Genomic DNA, 14426 nt, shown 5'->3' on the forward strand with positions numbered 1-14426 from the left:
TTACTCTGTATAAGATAAAGAAGCAAAAAAAAATGCACGGAGGAACAAAAGAGATTATGATGAGAATCTAGCACAAGCTGCAGAAGAGGCTGCCTCAAAACAAGACATGGGACCTTATATTGCATCACGAAAAAAATTCGGAAGCAAGGATACACCAGTGCAAAAACAAGATGGACAATTGGTCTCTAGTATAGAAGAAGAGCTCACCTGTTAGAAAAATCACTTTGAAAGAATATTCAACAAGGAATTTCCATCATCGGAAACTGAAATAAGTTAAGGTGTAGATACCTGGGTTATCGATACTGGTATACCAACAGTAGATGAAGTAAAACATACAAGCTTCTTAAGAATGGGAGGAAAGCCCCAGGGATTGATCAAGTACATGCAGAAATTTAAAAGCTGATGAAGTATTAACACCTAAATTCCTAACCGATATCCTGCAAACTATTTGGCAGACAGAAACAGCATCAGATGATTGGAAGGCTGACTTAGCTGACACAAATAATTGGAGAGGGATAATGTTGTTGTCAGTTACCAGCAAAGTCCTAAGCAGAGTCATCTTAAACAGAATGGCCTCAGTGGTAGACCCATACCTTCGTAAAGACCTAGCTGGATTCAGAAAAGGAAAATCATGTGCAGACCAGATATTTTCCTTGAGGCAAATTTTAGAACAGATTAATGAATGGAACACAACGCTGTATGCCAACTTCATCGACTTTGCTACAGCATTTGACATTATACGTCGTTCTACTTTATAGAAGATCCACTCACATTGCGGCATCCCTAACAAGATCAATTCAATCATTCGGATGCTTTACAGGGACTTGCAAGCAAGGTGATCCGCGGCACAGAACTGACAGACAGCTTCCCAGTCCAAACGGGGGGATGACTGCTTTTACCACTGCTCTTCATTTTCTGCATATAGAGACTGGCTTATAAAAATCACTACTAGTCAGGCCAATACAGGAATATTCTGGGCATTTCAACAGTCACTCGAGGATTGTGACTTTACAGATGACATTGCTTTACTAGCACAGTGACATAAGGGTATCCAAAGCAAATTGATGACCTAGTCAAGTATAGCAGACAAATAATCGGACTAATTATAAATGTAAACAAAACGAAATTAATGAAGTTAAATATAAAGAAGTCACAGCAAACAACAACAGAATAGAGGAAGAAGACAATTTTATATATCTTGACAACAACTTGGAGATTCCACCAAGGACGTTAAAAATGGAATAACAAAAGCTCGTGCCACATTTACAAACCTACGGAACATCTGGAAATCTTCAATTATCAGAACCAAAACCAAAATAAGGTTCAAAACAAATGTATTTGGATTTCTCCTTTATGGATCTGAGTCCTAGAAAGTGACAAACAACATCACACAAAGACTAGACGCCTTGCAAACAAGATGCCTCCGTAGAATACTTAAGATATTCTGACCAAACAAGATCAACAATGGGGAGATGTATGAAAGAATACGAACAGGTGCCATATCCGACCAGATCAAAGAAAAACGATGGGCATGGATTGACCATGTCCTGAGAATGGGAACATCAGATATACTAAGGGTAGCCTTAAGATGGACTCCACCAGAAAAGTGAAACAAAGGGCGACAAAAGGAGACATGGTGGAAAAAGAGATGAATGATCAGGGATGGACTTGGGGCGTGTTGCAGCAAATGTCAGCGGACAGGCAAAGATGAAGGTCCACGGTGAAGGCCATGTGTTGTCAAGGCACGAAGAGGACTAAGTAAGTATAAGTAGCCCTTGTCATCTATAGTTAGTAAAACATCCAAATAAAAATGAAACTGATGTGGCAGACTCTGTGGTGTCTTAATTTCGAGTTCAGTGGGATATATCGAATCGACATATGCATGGAAGTAATTATTTTTAATTGATAAAACGTCGACGATATATCTGAATGTCGAGTTAGTTAAAGGCCACAGCAAGTGCTTTTACTTCTCATGTAGAATTTATGAATAAATTCTGCTACATAGGAGTATAAAAACAGGTCGGCTGATGTGAAAGAGTAAAAATTAAGTTTTTACGGAATCAATCTTTTAAAGTGTTTTTTTTTGGTCAAAGGAAGAATCACAGATTTAGTAAATTTATACAATATTACCTGATCTGTGATGTCAATAGTTATTCCTCATCATAGCGTAGTCTTTGTCCTTCAGTTTAATAGATGATGACTGATATTGAAGGGATGTTTTGTGTACGTAATTCACCTTTCATTGTATAATACCATTGGTTAATTAGAACAATAATGATCTTGAATGACCTCGTAAATTTGGAAAGAAATTTACTCAGAAATGATAAATTGTCTGGCGGAAAGTAGACCAATGTGCACTAGTTAAACTGTTCAGGGGTAGATACTTAGCTCAGCCTCAATTCTTCTTCTTCCTTTTTTTTTTTTTTTTGGTATATGTTAGTTACTTCGTGTCCTGTAAATGCATGTGCAATAAGTTTTTGAAATTTTTATTTTCACCTAAGTGCCGAAGTTTTAAATTGTTTTTTCAAACCCAAAATTCTTAATTCTAAACCTCCATTTTAAACATAATTTTTGCTTTAATTCTTTAATTTCAGATTGGTAGTGAATTTATTATATAAAATACTTACATAAGAGACCCATGGGCTACATGCCCACCTGGATCACTATATGCTCAATGTGATGCATTAAGAATAACTAGATATTGTATTATGGCTTTTCCACTGTTTACCCCGCGGTACGAAGGAGAGTACATTTAGAAGCAAACATTTACTTGTTCTTATGACAGTCATAGCCACACCTTTTAAAGAAAGTTCGGGTATTGTTGTTATCTTCGTTCGTCATAGGTAACGCCAGTTAGTTGCCATAAACGACATTATTCCTTTAAGAAATAATCCATGTTCTCAGAACGTCTCTTACATTTTACGCAATAGCCAAAACAACTTTGAGAACATGGTTGATGGTGTGCAATAAGGTCTCGGGAATTTTTTTTCCCGATCAACAGGCAAATTAGTGGTTGAAAAGGATGACTGTACTTAAGGACATGCGAAATTTGCGATAAAATAAACTTTCAAAACAAGCATTTTTCTTTTAATTACAAGAATGGTCAACATCCAATCTACAACTTTATGTAATTACATTAAATAGAAGTGTGTATTTACGAAGTTCGAATCTGTTTTCAATTAAAGGCAGGGGTCATCACAATTTCTTGAATCTCCGTTCGATAATGAGGACGTCCACTTTTTTACTGACTTCGTACATGGTCAGCGCATGTTTGTCTATTGTTCTACGTTTAACAGTAGTTGTATATTTGCATAAATAATGTTGTGTCAAAAAAAGATTAATAGACAAACATGCGCTCATGGTTATAAATAGAAATAACTGCTTCTTCTTGCATTCGCTCTCTCTGTTGTAACCAAGGATTATGGCATGTTGAATATTATAATTCGCCACGTGATTTCTCACCTCAGGTAACTTCGTGAATACTAAATTCCGTCACGTGACTTGTAAGTTATTGTACTAACTAGGACATAGTGTTCGAACACATTAAGTCATCTGGCATTGATATAAGATCTCCTTTAATTATATGGGCGTGCTCATATTGTTAATTTCGTTTTGAAACCTTTGTCAGTAGTGTATTTGTGCCATACAGAATGGAGAGGGAGATGGGAAAGAGTGATCACGTTTTTTTCCCCCAAACATGTCATTGTTATTTATGTAGTATAATTTTAGACCCATTCTTACAATGTTAGCTCCACCTCTCATGCATATCTAATGTTCAATCAAGGGCAGGTAAGTGTAAATTCTCTACATTTGGAAAGCAGTAAGGACAAAAAAAAAACAAAAAAAAAAACAAAAAACAACCCAAAAGCGTTGAATCATTTTATTGTATCACAGTTTAAAATCATTTTAACATTTAAATTTGGTTCCAGATTGACGCAATTCTTTCATAAATATACAAAAGTGAAATAAGGTTATATAAAAGCAACAGAAGTAACCGAAAAGACCCAAAATCCGGCGTTAAGTGTAGTCATCCTTTAATTATTTTTTAATAAAGAAAAAAATCTTTCTTTCCAAAACTCTTTTGAACAGAATTTAGGCGTCATTAAATTCTTTAGTTTCAAATGGTAATAAATAAATAAAAACTAACATGTGGAATCTATGGGCCACATGGTCACCGGCTGAGCAGGCCATACTCAATTTGAAACATGCATGTACCCAGTATATTGAGTATTCAATAAATACATGGAAAAATAAGAGTCATTTTCCTTACATCGACGTCTTGAAAACAAATTTATTATAATAAAATGAATAGTTCACAAATCTATTTACAATATAATATATTCACGATAAATAGAAAATAATAGCAGGTATACCTGATTGTGGATCAGCCTCAAATAATAGGCAACCCGATCAAAATAACGGGCCTTTATGTAGACTTAATCCTATTAAACAATAATTATATTCTATATACACTTCTGCATAATTGGTATATTTTAATTACATACTCAAAGAATTTATACTTTAAGCTTCAGTTAACAGTGATAAAGTTGAACTCAGTATATCTACGTAAAATTGCATTAAAAATCAAAGATGCATCAATTTTCGGAAAGTATAGAAATTAGGAATAGTAATAGAGAAAAGAAATAGAAGTCAACTTACAGTCTCTGACCTGAAAATATCACTCTATCACATGTAAATCATGGAATAACTACATGTATTATTACTTTTACTATAGTAATCCAGGTACAGAGGGGAATAATTTTGGAGACAAACTCTTACCTTATTGACTTATGATAGCATCTAATTTTCACCGTTCTGATTACGATTTTAAATAGCTGCATTTCTGCCTTATCCCCTGCCATCTGATCCGATTTTTCCAAAATGGATTAAATGACATCGCAGGATTTAATATGTCCTCTCTTCGAAAGAAACCTGTACCACTCAATTCGGAATTTTATGTCTTTTATGATTTTTTTTTTTTACTCAGAACACTTGGCAATATTACGATCCCGACAATAGGTCAAATCACAAAGGTAATGAACTCACTGGACAATATAAAAATAAAATCGGACAATAAGATAGTGAAATGATGTTTTCACTTTAACTCGAGAACCTTAGATAGGATGGATTCAAAGTTAGGTTTGTTATTGTTCATGGCTATTTCTGTTTTTTTTTCTTTCTTTTTTTTTTTAATGATTTTGTCTCTCCTTAAGGTCATGTTTAAAGGTCAAGGGTACGTTGTCTACTTATAAAGTGACGGGAACTTAGTTGAATTCAGAGCTGCTGCATTTCCTATAGAAAGCCAAAAAATGCACGTGCACCTGCAGGTGTTTATGTTTATCTAAAGCTAGCTTTCTGTTTATAAGATAAATACATGTACAGGGAAGAGGCACATGTATCACAATGCTTACCCCATCCACCTTTGCCCTGGTGTTTTTTTTTTCAAGGAAAATTTTAAAGATTTTTCTCCCAAAATATTCTCATCATTTTATCATCTATATATACATTTGTCTTAAAGTTACACTATGTAGAAACTTGAAATTTACGGATTGAAATGTGTTTAAGGTATTGCGTCACTGAGAGACAGGTAGACATACAGAGGGACTCTGCTTTTACTGCAGTACTTCAGACAAAAATGGAGTGTTCTAAAATCTTTACTCTGAAATTTCAACTAAAAATAAAGAATATTTTTTTTTTAATTTTAAAAATGAAGTGGAGACGATGGGCACTGTTTTGTGATAAATTTATCTGATATTAATTTTTAATGAGCCATTAATCTTAATTTGCAAATAGTGCCCAGGCCATATGCTCTAACTTCATTAATTTCCTCTGTTCCAAATTAAAGTGTGTTTAACAATTAATGATGATTTTAGTTAGTATAGATCATAGACCTAAGGCAAAGCTTTAGGTCTATGTCTATGATAGGGCCTATATGTTGAAAGACGCCATTTGCAGTTTTATGCCATATAAAATTTGTATGTTTACTGTATTTTTTTTCTTTGTAAAAAGTTTCATTAGTGAATTCTTGCTCGTACAGAATTTAAAAGAGAGAAAGAAAAAAAAATGTGAGGTCCCACCGAGATTTGAACTCGGATCGCTGGATTCAAAGTCCAGAGTGCTAACCATTACACCATGGGACCAGTAGATGCAGGCAGGGTATTAAAAAGTTATTACATGGTTACCTGCCTTGAGCGAGACGGTCACAAGCGGAAGTAAATATAGAACCGCCAGAATGCAAATTTATTCATGTAATTAAAATGCGTCATGTCAGGAATTAATCACCGAGGATGTCAGTAAGTGTTAGGTAAGAAGCAAGAGTATGTATTGTTTAATTGAATGTGATCTAGAGTGGCCACAATATATACGTATGATGTTGCTTGATCCTCGCTGGATGCATTCAGTTCGAAAAATTGAAATAAATCATTAATGTATGTTATATTCTGGTGCAATGAAATGTTTGTTTTAACTTTATAACCGTTTTTGCTTTAAAAAGGATTTTCTAGCAGAGACCGTCAGACGTTAGAACTAAGGTACTTTTGTATAACCCCTCCCCCCTTTCGGCTTCGTTGGACTTTTCCAAAAATTCTGACCTTTTCTAAAGGACAGATCATGACGAAAAACAAACAAAAATGATGTCTGGTTGGTGTATATTTTTTGGACCATTTTGGTCGTAAAGTATGCAAAAATTAAATTTCATATTAAGAAATTGTCATTTTTTTTCAAAATTCTAGGGAAATGAACCCGGGACCCCTTCATCACTAGTCAAGTGCTCTACCAACCGAGCTATCAAGGCTGATATCCACAGCCCAAACCACTACAATTTGCCCTCCTTAAATTGTTTTTGCCCTCCTTAAATTTTTTTCGCCCTCAAAGACACCACCAAAGTTCTTGAATTTTTCCTGCAAGTCCAGGGGTTGCCAACGGCACCAAAATCAAGGTTTGACACTAAGGCTCATTTGACCAACCCTGCATGTCTAGTAAATGAGTGGTCCGGTCATGTAAAATGTTTGTGATCTAAGACCGACTGGTCGGGTGGATGAAATAAAGATAACCCTCATTTCAGTCTTTGAAATAGTTTTTATTAATAATCTATTTTGTCTGGTTATATAACTTTTGCGTGAACAGGGGAAGGGAGAAAATTCAGATTAAAAAAAATCATTTTTTTTAAATAAATAAGTCATGTATTACCGCTTAATGGATTAGATGAAGGATTTTTACGACCAATGTAGTCATACAATTTTTATTTTTTAGCTTACCTGAGGTGAAAGCTCAAGTGAGCTTTTCTGATCACCCGTTGTCCGTCGTCCGTCCGTCCGTCTGTCTGTTTGTCCGTCCATCCGTCTGTAAACTTTTCACATTTTCAACTTCTTCTCAAGAACCACTGGGCCAATTTTAACCAAACTTGGTACAAAGTATCCTTGGATGAAGGGGAGTTTAAATTATTGAAATAAAGGACCAAGTCCCCTTACAAGGGGAGATATTCAAGAAAAGACAAAAAAAGGGTGGGGTCATTAAAAAATCTTCTTCTCAAGAACCACTGGGCCAGAAAAGCTGAAACTTATGTGGAAGCATCCTGAGGTAGTGTAGATTCTAAATTGTTAAAATCATGACCCCCAGGGGTAGGGCGGGGTCATAATAGGGAATCCAAGTTTTACATTGAAATATATAGGAAAATTCTTTAAAAATCTTCTTCTCAAGAACCACTGTGCCAGAAAAACTGAAACTTATGTGGAAGCATCCTGGAGTAGTGTAGATTCTAAATTGTTAAAATCATGACCCCTGGGGGTAGGGCGGGGCCACAATAGGGAATCGAAGTTTTACATTGAAATATATAGGAAAAATCTTTTAAAATCTTCTTCTCAAGAACCACTGGGCCAGAAAAGCTGAAACTTATGTGGAAGCGTCCTGGGGTAGTGTAGATTCTAATTGTTCAAATCATGACCCCCGGGAGTAGGGCGGGGCCACAATAGGTATTTCAAGGGGAAATCTGGTAAAGAACAGCATGACCAAAGTTATTCAGGTGAGCGATGTGGCCCATGGGCCTCTTGTTGAAATTCTTGCTTTTTAGCTTTAAAAATGGACCTGGTTTCAAAAAATTCTGCAGGCTAATGAGGAGAAATTGGAGAAAAATGATAATTGACCATTGGTTATAATTGGATTCACATACTGTATGCAGGGAAATTTCTGCCACCATTTTATTTTCTCCCTTTTTGCCCTACTCACAGGCAAATTTAAAACAAGGCGAATTCAAAGAACATGTATTATTTCTTATACAGAACTGTGACTGAGCAATTCATTTACAAACGGGGCAAAGTTGTTTACATGTGTGAAAGGGCAAAAAAAAAAAACATGGGGTTGAAAATAACCCTGTGTACAGTAATCGATTAGTACATGTAGTAATCGACTCTAATTGGATTTTTTCCTGTGAAATAAAATGAAAGATTCTTAAACATGTAAAATAAAGCATAATCATAAAAACAACATTTGTATCCTTCTTCAGAGTTCAATAAGTAAATAATGTCAGTAATTTAAATGAATAATCAAAATTATACAATGTAATTCTTTTCTATGTACATGAATGGAATATTCAGTAATTTTGTTTAATGACAAAGAATTTTAATTCTTCATTTTTCTCTCAGTAAAGTATAGAGAAAAAAAGTTTAATTCATCTAATTTACTTCATTTAAAAAATATATATATTTATAGATGGGAACATTATTGATATCAGTCACACCTTGTTAGCTCACCTGAGCCAAAGGCTCAAGTGAGCTTTTCTGATTGAAATTTGTCTGTTGTCTGTTGTTGTCGTCATTTTAAACTCTTGTTTTCCAGAACCATTGTGCCAATTTCAACCAAACTTGGCACAAAGTATTCCTGGGTAAAGGGGATTCAAGTTGTTTAAATGAAGGGCCACACCCTCTTTCAAGGGAAGGTAATTACAAACTAGTGAAAAATTAATTGCATTTTTTAAAAATCTTCTTCTCAAGAACCACTAGGCCAGGAAAAATGAAACTTATGTGGAATTATCCTCAAGTAATGTAGATTCAAGTTTGTTCAAATCATGACCTCCGAGGGGTTGGGTGGGGCCACAAAGGACGAGCAAAGTTATACATAGGAATACATAGGAATTTTTTAAAAAATATCTTCTTCTCAAGAACACCAAAGACGTGATTTGTCATATTTAGTATTATAGGGAAGCATCATCAGGTAGTGTAGATTCAGATTTGTTCAAATCATGATCCCTGGTGGTAGATGGGGCCACAATATGTGGTCAAAGTTTTACATAGGATAATATATGAAACAAACCTGATGAAGAAGAACAGCAGGCCTGTTATGAGTCAGGTGAACATTGTGGCCCATGGGCCTCTTGTTTTAATAATAACTGAGATAAAATAACTGAGATAAAAATGGATAAATATATATCACTGAAAATTTTACTAGTCCAATAGGGCAAGTGCCATTCTTACCAAATTTTTATTAGTGTTTGGGCATCACGCTTAAGTCTAAACTTTGAAATGCTGTATATATTCAAAAGTTTGTGAAAGTTTTAGCAAGAAACTTTGAAATTTGCTTGTCGTAATCATTTTAAAAAATCTTGTTCTGAAGGAAATCGACCATTAATTATTTCATACAGTTAAATAATTAAACATGAACATTAAATGCCTTTTCCTTGTATTCTCAGTCGACTTTATGTCAGTGTTGGTTTGTTCATTGTTTCCTGATATGGTCAAATAATGAAAACCTGAAATCTCTCAGGTAGAATTTAACCTTCACCTTCTGTTTGGGACTGGGAACGTGCCCCACTGCATATAGAAAACTTAAAACTGAGTCTGATAAGTTTTAAAAATAAATATAGAGGTTCCCTATATAAGCCCTGTAATCTGGCAATGCTTTGGCAGTGATTTGATGTCAGGCCTAGGGCCAAAGACAAGAGACTGTTTCTAGTTTGTGATTTTTTTTTCTGAAATCTAAAGATGTGCAGATGTGAGTTAAAATTTTGAGGATTTTAAATTGCCATTTGTATATTTAGCCTATTTAATATATTCTATTAATTAGTGCATATATTTAAAATGAAAAAAAGTAATGTACATGATTGTATGTTGATTTTTAAAGTTTTTCTTAAACCAAATGAAATGAATTTTGAGTTCTTGATATTTAATCAAGTAAATATGATATTTGACAGCATTAATTATGAGAATCTAATAAAAGAAATTTTTTTACACTTGCCTTAAAATTTTTTAATAGCAATCTAAGGTAGATAGATAGAAAATTATGTTAATGTGGTGTAAACAAAAAAGAAAATCAAATTTTTTTTTTTTTGGTCATACTTCATATATATGTTGATCCTTTCTAGAATGTTTTGCAAGCTTTGCATTAGCATGATCACTAAGCAGGAAGGAGAGAGAACTTGTGTTCTAGCTGCTGAAGGTCACTGATCAATACCTTTATACAAACTGTTCTAATTCCAGACACCAGGCTACCAGTGATGGAGCGATGTGGCCCTCACAAGTGGCCCCCTCTACATAAGCTGAGGGTGGGCGTACCAGCCACCCCCGCCCCTCAAAGCCTGGACAGTCTCACTGACGTTTGTCAGGATATTTTCAGGCTAGCCTCAGACATCGCATCAGGCCAGAAAAAAGTTGTTTTGTGTTGGTCATTTGGAGGACAAGGAGTAACATTAGATTTGTGTGGAGGTGAGTATACATTAGGATGACTATAAGTAAATATTTCAGCATCATAGGCTGCTGTGGTAGAAGGAGACATATTTAGAATTGTTTTGTAAATGTCAGTGATTTGCATGTTTGCCAAAAATCATATTGTGTTATTAACCTGATGTGGCTAGGTTATGAAAGTGAAAAAAGGTTTGTGTATAGATTCCACATTCCTGTAGAGTTGGAATGTCGATTGAGTACACAGTAATTTTGATCATTGTTTCACTTTTGTCTGCTATAGTTGCATAAAAGTCTACCCTGTTTTCTTGTTAGTTTGTGTACCAGCTGTTCACTGCATGACTTACATCTACTTTAACAAGTTTACTGCTGCACATGCCTCTTAATCTGATGTGGTTTTTGTTTTGTTTCAAGTGTTACACAAACTGCTTTGCAATGCATTTTGCTATTTATTAGTTATGCAATATATGTATAATGATATTATAATTATCAATCTTATGACAAGTTTCCATTCACCATTTTGCAGTATCTTTGATATCTACATGCAGTGTTTATATTGTGTATTGTTGATGTGTTTATTGAGATTTGATTGGGAACCATTTAAAATGTCCCTGCCTATTGATTAAATGAAAACATCTCTGTACATTGTACACTGTACTCATGATCAGAGAAGGAATTCTGGTTCCACGATCAATAGGCAGAGATAGAGAGGAATCCAAAGATTAGCCAGAGGAAGATTCCCATTACAGAAGAGTGTTAGATTGAGAACAACAAAGGGGGTGATTGGATGAACTAGGCGATTCAGTATTCTCAATGTAAAAGTACTATTCTATGAAATTGAAAATGAGGAGAATGGAATTCAATTCATAGGATACATATGTTATGAACTATTGGCCAGTTTGAAAGTATTTTACAGGTATTAAAATAATTCTGATCCAAACAATCTACCGGAATGACATTCTAGAGTAGGGAACAATTTTTGCATAATTGTTCATAGAATTGTGCAAAATCACACTGAAATTTCTTAACATCATGTTTTTGTCAACTTGATGATGCAAAAAGAACACCACAGTAGGTGTTATTGGCAGATGTCTTAACTTACAACCTGAGTGTGTGAATTAATGGTTTATTTCTAGAATATTGTGCACAGTTACCTGTGAAGTCTATAATTTTAAACTGATTGAAATTAAAGTAGGGTTTTATGTAGATGTAGTCAAATTTAAAAAAAAAAATAAAAAAATCTTTTGTCACATATGCACTGTACAGTGTAGTTTGAGTCTTATCATTTCTAGGTGTGTCTTGACTGTTCTGTATTTAATATTTATATGTATTATATATGTAGTCTAAGACTATTTCTTTCCTAATAATTTAATGGATTTGATGGGAGAAATTTTGATTTGGGATTTACTGATGTTCACAGTGTGTAAGTTTGATCAGTTGCATTCAAAAACTTGACATATTACAAGTAATAAATGTACTTGTTTCTACATGGTTTAATTAATATATATTTAATGTTTACAAGTTAGAAATACACAAATTTCTTGTAATATTTATTTAAAATTTAGAAGTTAAGAGTTAGTCTTGTGTATAATTTATGAAATACTGCTTCTGTAGTGAACCAAAATGCACAAGTACTTGTACAAGTACTTCTCTACGTGTGTGTTTTCTGTTCACGTGTCCACTTTTCCTCTCAGAATTTCAGAAGGAAATGAAATGTTTATCAAGTATTTGTGTATTCATTTCACATTACATGCGGGAAATTCCTATTTATGTGTAAACACTGATTATTTCCTGTTAAGAACTTGTTGAATTTCATTGGGATTTTGTTGAATTTATTGTATCCTAAACTGATTGTCAGGCGATATGTTATGGAAAAGTCGATGACATTTGCCAAGTTTTTGTCAGAATGTCTTATAACAGGTAATGAGGAGTCAGATAAACTTGTTTCTGTTAGTAATGGCATGCCCTCCTATCTATGATGGGTTATAGAGGTATGGTATTGTTTTGTTTACCTACAATGACTTTCAGAAGTATCCTTGATACTGTGGTAGTTATATAGTTGTGAGAAAGACAACCACATTGGTGTTGGTACAAGTTCTGTATTTTAAGCTTAATTAAGACATTTTTTGCCTCAGGATATTTCTGTAGTTTTATATAATTGAGAATTATTAAGTTGCCAGGGGGCTTTGTAGATTTTCAACAGGAAGATTTTTACATGAGAGGAAACATCCCACAAAGAGGATCAATTAATACACTAGTAAAATATGTTTTTGGACTTCGAAAAAATTATATTCTACAAAGGTGAATATTTTGAGTTGATCTATTTTATTTTCAACATAGGGACCATAGTACCTGCCATTCTGTCCCAAGAAAAATATTCAAAGACTATATAAAAGTATTGATGAATAGAAATCATTGTTGTTTACTTGGATGGGGAAAAAATTGCAAATGAAGTATTTAGTTACTTCATCTAACAAGATCATCTTGGTCAAAATATAAAGAATACTTGAACTAATTACAAACTTTAATAATTTTTATTAAACCATAGTCTTTTAAATCAAGGGCAGATCACTCTATAAACTGCATAAAAGTACCATGAAAATAGAACTCTTCAGTGTTCAGTGTATAGATGGTCCTAAAATATGTTAAAAAGATTTTTCAATGTGTTATTTTCTCTCAAGATTTTAACTGTGATAAGCTTCCTTTTAAAATAAAGCAGACATGTAAATTTATAGTTAAGTATTGCAAGAACAATCGATATAATTTTACACATAAATGAATACATCTGTTGATATTGACTAGGTGAGTCACCTGATCGACCATGCACCAGGTGATAAAATAGTTATCAAATATATTATCTGGAGGTAGAGGGCCCAGCAGTGGTCCTGACATTAATACTTCATATATAGAGGGTGGCCACCATTAAATGAATTCCATGGCACAAGGGGTCCCATTTCTTAATTCTGGAGTGAGGAGTCTGCAGATGTTAGCTAAGTAGTCTTAGAGAAGAGTTAGTTAAGGGGTTGAATTTGTGAATTCAGCAATTTTAAACCAGGATTGGCAAGATGACGATGATTGTGAAGGTGTATGTAGAACCTCAGCCAGTCAGATACCATGGTGAGATTGTAGATCGTTTAACATGTTTAGTGAAGGGATTTTTTATGGTACATTATATTATGTAAAATTCTCCAATGAAAATTTTGTATATCTGAGAATATTTTTCTTAATCTGTGTTAATTGTCACACCAATTTCTCAAACCAACTTCTTCATGGGGTATATTGCACAGAATTTGCACATCCATTTTAATCCTAAGCTATTGGCATGGCTAGATTTCTTGTTACGTTAATCATCTTTGCAAATCATTCATAGAATGAGGTTTGAATATACATGTACTGAGTTACTCTTTATTTTTTTCATTGTACTGGTAATTAAGACTGTGGTAATGAAAGACTGAGATAGAAGTGCTTGTCTTGCTTTTCAACAGTACTGTTTGTCTGGATTACCTTAAGTTTCATCTTTCACTAGTCAGAGTGTCAAATTCATATATATGCATACAAGCAGTGAACAAGGTGATTTCACTGACAATTTAAAATTTACATTTAATCAATGTTCAGACTTATTTGACACATGTATTTATTCACATAACTGCAGGGGGGTTGTTCACCTGTACTTACAGAATGACTGCTTGCACGTACCTGTAGGTATAAAATAGTTACACAGCAGGGTCAAGGTGATAAAACAAAGTGTGATAATAG

At 34.1% G+C, this 14426-nt stretch overlaps 1 protein-coding gene and 1 non-coding gene across 5 annotated transcripts in view; one reads left to right on the forward strand and one right to left on the reverse strand.

The window, feature by feature from the left end:
* Nucleotides 1-6068: 6068 nt before the first annotated feature.
* Nucleotides 6069-6140, reverse strand: Trnaq-uug (transfer RNA glutamine (anticodon UUG)). The gene has a single exon. It is a non-coding gene; the product is annotated as a tRNA-Gln (tRNA).
* A 63-nt stretch (nt 6141-6203) lies between these two features.
* LOC133175926 (uncharacterized) overlaps nt 6204-14426 on the forward strand; it is a 28077-nt gene continuing 19854 nt past the window's right edge. The window contains exons 1-2 of one of the 4 annotated variants that reach the window (XM_061311071.1): nt 6204-6304; nt 10470-10694. In XM_061311071.1, coding sequence (XP_061167055.1) covers nt 10487-10694 — 208 coding nt within the window. In that variant the 5' untranslated portion in view covers nt 6204-6304; nt 10470-10486. Of the gene's footprint in view, nt 6305-9852; nt 9985-10469; nt 10695-12420; nt 12591-13720; nt 13788-14426 lie in introns of those variants that run through there. The other 3 variants (XM_061311069.1, XM_061311072.1, XM_061311073.1) reach the window with 3 other exon arrangements.

The sequence above is a fragment of the Saccostrea echinata genome, unplaced genomic scaffold (assembly GCF_033153115.1).
Source record: "Saccostrea echinata isolate AGI-Se365-2 ecotype Australia unplaced genomic scaffold, CSIRO_AGI_Sech_v1 ptg000064l, whole genome shotgun sequence".
In the NCBI taxonomy this organism is placed as follows: Eukaryota; Metazoa; Mollusca; class Bivalvia; order Ostreida; family Ostreidae; genus Saccostrea; species Saccostrea echinata.